Genomic DNA, 8,244 nt, shown 5'->3' with positions numbered 1-8,244 from the left:
CCTTTAATAACAAAAGCTCAAAGTCTTTAATAAATAGTCTGGTTTTTGAGGTGAACTCATACTGTGCATTGGGATGTATTCTTAACAACCACAAAAACAATATGATGAACTGTGCCAGGAAAACAAGACAAGAGGGAATTTGTTTAACAAATGAAAATGGAATAAATCACCCTGATTAAAAAAGCTTGCACCAAAACATGTAAATGTCATCACCTTGCAAATGACCGCAGCAGTGTTCCTGTGAACCCCAGCTACTGTCCATTGTCCTGCAGAGGCCCTTGGCTCGTATCATTTGCATGTTTTACGATCTGATCTGTTTGTGCACGCTGTTTACATCATTTCACCCTGAGTCACATCCAGAGGCGCCTGTGTTGAAGCTACTTCTAATGTCGACGATGGGAAATATAACTTTTAGATGAGTGTATTTTGCAATGCCTCGGATTAGTTTTTGTGCTTTAAATCATTTTGAGAAGAAATGTTTGACATCATCCAGCTTTCTATTTCCCTGAGCAGATGATTCGAAACTAGGCTTTTGAAACCTACATTCGCTCCAGAAGGACTCAAACCTGGATTCAGATGCTTGTCTCCATGTTTTCCATTTAATTTGAGGATTCAGTGTGGGTAGAACTACTTTAAAAACCACCTTGATTCAGGTCTTTAGTCCAGGATGAACCAGGACCAGGTGATTCTTCGGTCTTTCTCTCAGACTCCGAGCATCGGGAAGAACACGAGGGTCACTTTAATGCCTCAACAAGAGCAGCAGCAGGATTTTGAACATGGTATCAAGCCTGGGAACCACGAATCCCTAAAGGCCTTCATTGAGTTTCGCATCAAGCAGCTCCACAACAGACGCTTCATGCTGCTGGAGATGCAGCGCTTCAGGAAGAAGGACGACGGCGTCTCCACCACAGGGGAACGTGAGTCATGAATCCACACTAATAAGCACAAATAATTCAGTGGTTCCCAAATGATCCTGTTAGTATTTGGTGATTGACAGCTGCTGCATTGCTTTGAGAATGGTTTGTGTGTCTTTTATTACCTTTCTCATCAACGTTGAGGCGTGTTTACTGTGTTCAAATATTAAAGGATCAAATCAAGAAAGGCAAAAGTCAAATGAAATGTAAGAAAAGGGACGGTTAGCTCTCATCTGAGCGCTTACTTTTAACCACATGGTTTCACGTCTCAATAAATGACTGTTTGAATGGCACAAGACGCCTGCGCTAACTTGTTCATTTCATATCCTTTATTCAAATTAAGTTAATTTTATAGGAATATTTCATTAAAGTACATCAGCATTTGTTCTTTAAAAGTATTTTTTTAAATAGCGTTCATGTGACCTAATGATGGCAAATACTTCTATATATGTCTGATCTAAAATTATTAAAAAAACACTCAAATCTAACTCAAAGAGGTGTGTCTTATTGATCCAGTATAGTGCTACCTGGAAGCTGCTGGGAGTCCCAGCAGCTTCTACTGAAGCCTTCAGAGTAAATCGCCAGAACGCCGACACCTCCTCATCTCCACCGCTCCCATGTTTTATTTTGTGTTGCCATAAGTTAGTCTCTCTGCGTTTGTGCGCTGGGCGAATGCTAATGCTAATAATGCTAATGCGAGGATAATAAAATGGCGGCTCTACAAAAACATTTCAGAGTTTTACGGGGCGTGGTTTGCAATTCGCCCAGCCAATCAGAACTGGGGCACTTTTTTCCCCCAGGAAAGTACCATCTCTCAGCAGGCACTAAAAATGGGGGTAAAAGTTCCCGGCACTAAGTGCTCTTTTTGGTGTGAACGCGACATAAAGGGGTACTAACGGAACTAAACGCGAAAAGTACGGGGAAAAGTACTCCGGTGTGAACGCGGCTATTAGGTCACAAAATATGGAAGCTGTTGAAGGAAAAAGAGAATGTTCAATAAAAAAAATGCTGCATTTTTAATCAAATATTCCTGAAGAATTGGAAAAAAAACAATCAAATCTAATTTAAAGATGTGTGCCCTCTCATCTGAGGTAATGCTCAGCTATAGATCTGTTTAATGTGTGTACACCTGTGTGTGTGGTGTGTTTAGTGCCATGTGAGGACAGCGACCAGCAGCTGTGTGAGCTGGAGAACATCCGGAGGGAGCTGGAGGAGCTGCTGGCCAAGAAGAAGGAGCTGGAGAAACAGAGGAATGCCTCCAAGCCCTCAGCCAACAGAGGCACGTTATCCTTCACTCTGATTACAGTTTTAGGAAAATGCATTCAATTAATGCACACAATATCTGTTTTCTTTTTTTATTACTGCCACATTTTATTCCATGTTTTATTCCATTCTATTTCTATGCTATATTTTTTATTCTTTTTTATATTTGTTAATGTTATTATAGTTTTCGTAAAATAATTCTTTTAATTTTAGTTTTACTTTTAGTTCACCAAGTCAGATTCCTCGTACGTGTGAACCTACCTGGAAAATGTATTCGAACAGTACTGCCATTTTAAAGCAGCTATGATTAACTTCATATTAACTTAGTAATGGCATCCCAGCTTCCTGTGCAAATAGGTTTTTTTATGCTTTTAGTTGCAACAGTTGAATGTTTTCATGTATTCAGTACCTACGTCTCATTCTAGTAAACGCACTATCTTAGAAACGCTTTGGGGGAAGTTAATAATAATAATAATAAATTTGATTTATATAGCACTTTTCCTGGTGCTCAAAGCGCTTAATCAAAGTTGTTACCAACTCCTGAATCAGGCGCTCTATGCCACATCTGCCTCACCGGTACGGAGCCAAAACACAAACTATGTTCTGCTTTTAAGTGAGTGGTCTGACTTAAATGTCTTAAATCAGGTCATCTGGACCCATGTGCCCCTTCTTATAAAACTGAGGGTCCCCGTGGGGGGATCTACATGCTGCCCCCCCCCCCAGCTGGAGCAGGAGGAAGTGGCACCGGAGCCTGTTACAGAAACACCATCAGGCCCAGTGGTTCCAGGTAGAGAACACACACACACACACACACACACACACACACACACACACACACACACACACACACACACACACACACACACACACACACACACACACACACACACACACACACACACACACACACACACACACACACACACACACAGGTTGAAAAAAACGGTGTCCCCGCTGAACCTACCTGGTAATAAACCTGTTTCTGATTCTGAAAATGTATTCGAACAGTACTGCCATTTTAAAGCAGCTATGATTAACTTCATATTAACTTAGTAATGGCATCCCAGCTTCCTGTGCAAATAGCTTTTTTTATGCTTTTAGTTGCAACAGTTGAATGTTTTCGTGTATTCAGTACCTACGTCTCAGAAACGCTTTAAGGGAAGTTAATAATAATAATAATACATTTGATTTATATAGCGCTTTTCCTGGTGCTCAAAGCGCTTAATCAAAGTTGTTACCAACTCCTGAATCAGGCGCTCTATTTAAACTACAAGATTTGCCACCTCTGCCTCACCGGTACGGAGCCAAAACACAAACTATGTTCTGCTGTTAACAAACATTTTTAAGTGAGTGGTCTGACTGAAATGTCTTAAATCAGGTCATCTGGAGCTGGAGCAGGAGGAAGTGGCACCGGAGCCTGTTACAGAAACACCATCAGGCCCAGTGGTTCCAGGTAGAACACACACACACACACACACACACACACACACACACACACACACACACACACACACACACACACACACACACACACACACACACACACACACACACACACACACACACACACACACACACAGTGTATATATAGGTATATACATATTTGTATATATATTTGTATATATATATTTGTTGTTTCTGTATTCGGGATTGTGGGAAACGGTATTTCGATCTCTCTGTCTGTACACACAAACTGAAAGATTGACAATAAAGTTGACGCACGCACGCACGCACGCACGCACGCACGCACGCACGCACGCACGCACGCACGCACGCACGCACGCACGCACGCACGCACGCACGCACGCACGCACGCACGCACGCACGCACGCACGCACACACACACACACACACACACACACACACACACACACACACACACACACACACACACACACACACACACACACACACACACACACGAAGAATGGAGTGTAATGTGTGTAAATGTAATGTTTATATACCATACTATGATTGTTTTTTCTGATTATTTTGACATACTTTACTATGTCGTTATTTTTTTTAAAGACATTTTCGAAATACTATACCATACTATATTTTCTATCCCGCTCTAAATGATGTCTTGTTATGCCGTTCTTCTTCCTGTATTTCTTCGGTCAGTGGAGTGTCTTTGCCAAACCCCGGAGTGGACGAGGTGTCCATGCTGTGGGGAGGTCGTCCTCACAGAGACCCGCAGCAGGGTGGGCGAAGCTACCTGGATAATTTGCTGCACGTGCGCCATTTTAGGGTGCGTGTTTTCAGTTGTAGACATGTTTTAAAGGTCACCTATTATGCAAAATCCACTTCTTCATGTCTCTTCTACATCAACATGTGTCCCCTCTTCTTCACGTCTCTTCTACATCAACATTTGTCCCCTCTTCTTCATGTCTCTTCGACATCAACATGTGTCCCCTCTTCTTCATGTCTCTCCTACATCAACATGTGTCCCCTCTTCTTCATGTCTCTTCTACATCAACATGTGTCCCCTCTTCTTCATGTCTCTCCTACATCAACATTTGTCCCCTCTGTGTAAAGAGACTCTGAAAGTTTCAGGAACAAAGATTCTCTCTCTTTTTGTCCTGATCCATTTATATAAAAACCTGTCTGAAAATGAGCTGATCAGATTTTGGCCACTTTGTGATGTCATAACGATGTTTTGTCTTGTGTAACCATTAGCCAATCAGCAACCAAGGTAACCCCCCCCCCCCCACCTTATCACCTGAATCTCCTCCTAGAGCACCATTGTGTTCTTTGTAACCAAATATCTCTCAGAGGGGCGTGGGGAGGGGCTCCTTATTTTCATCTAAAGTAACAGACAGAGAATCAGCACTTTTGAAACAGGGCTGAAACAGAGGGGATTATGGGATGCTGCAATGATTTGTTTGCTGTTTGGAGCCAAACACTTCAGAGACACGTGTTGTATATATCTGAGACCTATAATATATTGATGAAAAACAGTATAATAGGGGACCTTTAAAGACCACTAGTCATTGCAAAGCTTTCCTGTTGCAAAGATAGACCTTTGATCTTCCCCTGGTACTTCTCTTCCTTCCACAGGGGTCTTTTAGGCTGCTGTCTCATCCCTTTCTTCAACGACCGGTTCAAGAACGTGCAACACCGGTGTCCCCGCTGCCAGGAAAAGATACACACCTACGAGCCAATGTGACACGAAGGATACTTAATAACAGCACTGGTGTGATCCGTACAGTGAAATCACGAAGTTCTGTGCTTGAGTGAGGACTTCCAATAGTTGTTGGAGCTGTCTGGGACTCTGGGACACCACTATTTAGCATATTCAGGCTTTACTTCCTGGATTGGACTACAGTGCTGGCAGAAAACTGCACAGAGGCTCAGATAACTTAAGGAAAACGCCCTGGTTTGTTTCACACACCTGCCTACCAGGATCTCTGCAGAGCAAGGACTTCAATCTCTAAGCTTGCCAATGCAAAGGACTGCTCACTTGTGATGTGTGGACGAGTTGAGGGATGTTTTTAAGGGGAATTAGATCAAGTACTTATTCATAATCAATGTGTTCGCTACAGTAGATGATGCACTTTAATACTTCTCTAAGCTCGCAACAACTGCCATTCAAAGCACTGCACGCAACATGTGTTTTGTAAAGCAGGAAATTGCTCTTCTTCTGTGGTGGGAATCCTGTTTTCTTCCTCCAGACTGATGGAGGTGAAAAGCTGCATATATATGATCACATTGCAAAACCCCTTAACCCTCTGAGACCGACATAGGACATTTCCGTGTTTGTATATTTTGCCTTATAAATTGTAATTTCTTTACAGTATAATCAAGTTGTACACATCCCAGAAATCAGCATAACCTCAGCTAATGATATATGTCACTCATTAGAGACTTATATATACTATAATAGGGGATATTTGCCCATAAAAAAAAAAAAAAAAAAAAAACGGAGATTGAATTTTTTACTTATTTCATAAAAAATAACTGCTAAACATAACATTGAAAGAAACATTGAACACAGAAAATTACATTTTATTATCATCGAAATAAGTAAACGCCTCGTAATAGAGTTGATTATTGCCATTTCTCTAGTTTAAGAGGAAAACCACGGCATGTCTCTGGCTCAAACAGCTGAGAAGATATATGACGCTTTGAACACAACGTGATATTTGGATCGTATACGACCCCGTGGGACTCAGGGCCGGCCCTAGACATTTTGGTGCCCTAGGCGAGATTATGATTTGGTGCCCCCACCCCCCCCCCCCCTGCCCTTCCAAGCAATACACAATAGAATATATAAAGAATACATGAAAAATCTCTACAAAAGACCAATACACTACAACAACTGAAACGTATTGACATGTTGGTTATATACATAAAGAAGGTTTAAAATGTATTCAGTATTGTATGAACATGTTTTAATTGGGGGGTGGACGTCACATCCTCTAGGGGGGTTCGGGGGCATGCCCCCCTGGAAAGATTTGTTTTAACATTTTAAAGTAAAATGCTTCAATCTGGTGCACTTTGAGCAGAATGACTAGAGACTAGATCTAGGGGGTACAACTCTAAAATACCCATATGAAAAAGATCGGTTTACATTTTAATAATCAAATACGTATGTGAACATAACCAATAACCTATAGCCAATAACAAATAAATGTAACGTATTTTATTTTTGTTGTTCATTCATATCTTATTTTACCGAGTTAACATTTATTTATTCATGCATTTTTTTTTATATCTCCAGTTTTAAACGATATGTTTGGTTTACTGTCCTATAGTATACATTGGAATGATTTCAAACCTGTTTTTATTTATCCTAATAATTATAAAGGAGTGCCTTGGAAATATTTGTTTACATAAATTGTGACCAAACTGTTTGAGACCCACTGAGATACCTTAGAGTAAAGTGAACTATCTAAACACTCAGAGTCCTTTACCTCACTGAGCTGTAGTTATCAGCCTCAATCCAACAACAATCCGCGGTACCGATGCATGCGCGCCCATTGTTCATTGTTGTTGTTGTTGATGTGAGGGGTTTCCACGCGGTTTGGCTTTATGAAGCAGGCACGCAAACGGTTACGTCATGACGCAAACGATGACGCAATGACGCAGCACCAGTCGGGCTCTGAGCGGTGTGAAAAGAGCGGGAGCTGAACCGAAGAACCGGTTCAGAACCAGAAAAGCTCTATCACGGAGCGAGAACGGGAAAAGCCTTGGTGTGAAAAGGGCATTAGTTCCCCCATGGAACTAAAGAGCAGATCGCGTTCACACCGGAATAAGTTCCCTGAGGGAAGATTACACAAATGAAGCCGCTGACGTCACTTCTTCTTCTTCTGCTTTGGGTTTACTGGCAGGCCGCAAATAACTTCACGGCGTATACTGCCACCCGGAGTCCCCGGAGTTGGGGGACTGGCTTCAGTAGAAGCTGCTGGGACTCCCAGCAGCTTCTACTGAAGCCTTCCGAGTAAATCGCCAGAATGCCGACACCTCATCTCCATCGCTCCCGTGTTTTCTTTTGTGTTGCCATAAGTTAGTCTCTCTCCGTTGGTGCGCGGGGCTAATGCTAATGCTAATAATGCCAATGCCAGCAAATACAGGCGGCTTCAAAACACTTTTCAGAGTTTTACGGGGCGTGGTTTTCAATTCGCCCAGCCAATCAGAAATTGGTACTTTTTTCTCCCCAGGATAGTCCCACCTCTCTAGCAGGCACTAAAAATGGGGGTAAAAGTTCTCTGAACTAAGTACTCTTTTTGGTGTGAACGCAAAATTCCAGGCACTATCGGAACTAAACGGGAAAAGTACGGGTAAAAGTACTCCGGTGTGAGTACTATAGTGTGCCGTCAACTAATTACCTTCATGAGCGCTTCCCTCAGTATAGGGAAATATATCTGGGAACATTCGTTATCTCAGATGAAAATGGAAATGCTTCGATGAATATATGCAAACATGTATTTGTGTTTCATCCATCCTGACAAAGAACTGTTTTCATGCACAGCTGTAACACAATTTAAATGTTGTGGCTTCTTCTCACGCATCTTTACTCTCGCTGGGTATACGAAATATTATGTATGAACTATTCTGTCATTAACGT

The 8,244-nt window shown here is 41.9% G+C and overlaps 1 protein-coding gene across 2 annotated transcripts; it reads left to right on the top strand.

The window, feature by feature from the left end:
- The first annotated feature begins 360 nt into the window (after positions 1–360).
- On the top strand, positions 361–6,073 carry LOC117473884. Of its 2 annotated transcripts, XM_034119833.1 has the most exons (6): positions 361–917; positions 2,065–2,193; positions 2,823–2,964; positions 3,556–3,630; positions 4,299–4,425; positions 5,235–6,073. In XM_034119833.1, exons 1-6 carry the CDS (start codon positions 668–670, stop codon positions 5,412–5,414), a joined length of 903 nt encoding a protein of 300 aa, XP_033975724.1. In that variant the 5' UTR covers positions 361–667; the 3' UTR covers positions 5,415–6,073. The 2 variants fall into 2 exon arrangements, with proteins under 2 accessions (XP_033975724.1, XP_033975725.1); XM_034119834.1 differs by lacking the exon at positions 3,556–3,630.
- The last annotated feature ends 2,171 nt before the right edge of the window (positions 6,074–8,244 follow it).

Source organism: Trematomus bernacchii, unplaced genomic scaffold (assembly GCF_902827165.1).
Source record: "Trematomus bernacchii unplaced genomic scaffold, fTreBer1.1, whole genome shotgun sequence".
In the NCBI taxonomy this organism is placed as follows: Eukaryota; Metazoa; Chordata; class Actinopteri; order Perciformes; family Nototheniidae; genus Trematomus; species Trematomus bernacchii.
The sequence above is the reverse complement of the archived record's forward strand: the minus strand, read 5'-3'. Positions and strand labels throughout refer to the sequence as shown.

What these genes read in the sequence shown, in the direction of transcription:
- LOC117473884 (XM_034119833.1), top strand. Translation starts at nt 668, where the DNA reads ATGAACCAGGACCAGGTGATTCTTCGGTCTTTCTCTCAGACTCCGAGC. An exon ending in CGTCTCCACCACAGGGGAAC is followed by an intron (nt 918 to 2,064) that starts GTGAGTCATGAA and finishes TGGTGTGTTTAG; the next exon opens with TGCCATGTGAGGACAGCGAC. An exon ending in ATCAGGCCCAGTGGTTCCAG is followed by an intron (nt 2,965 to 3,555) that starts GTAGAGAACACA and finishes GTCTTAAATCAG; the next exon opens with GTCATCTGGAGCTGGAGCAG.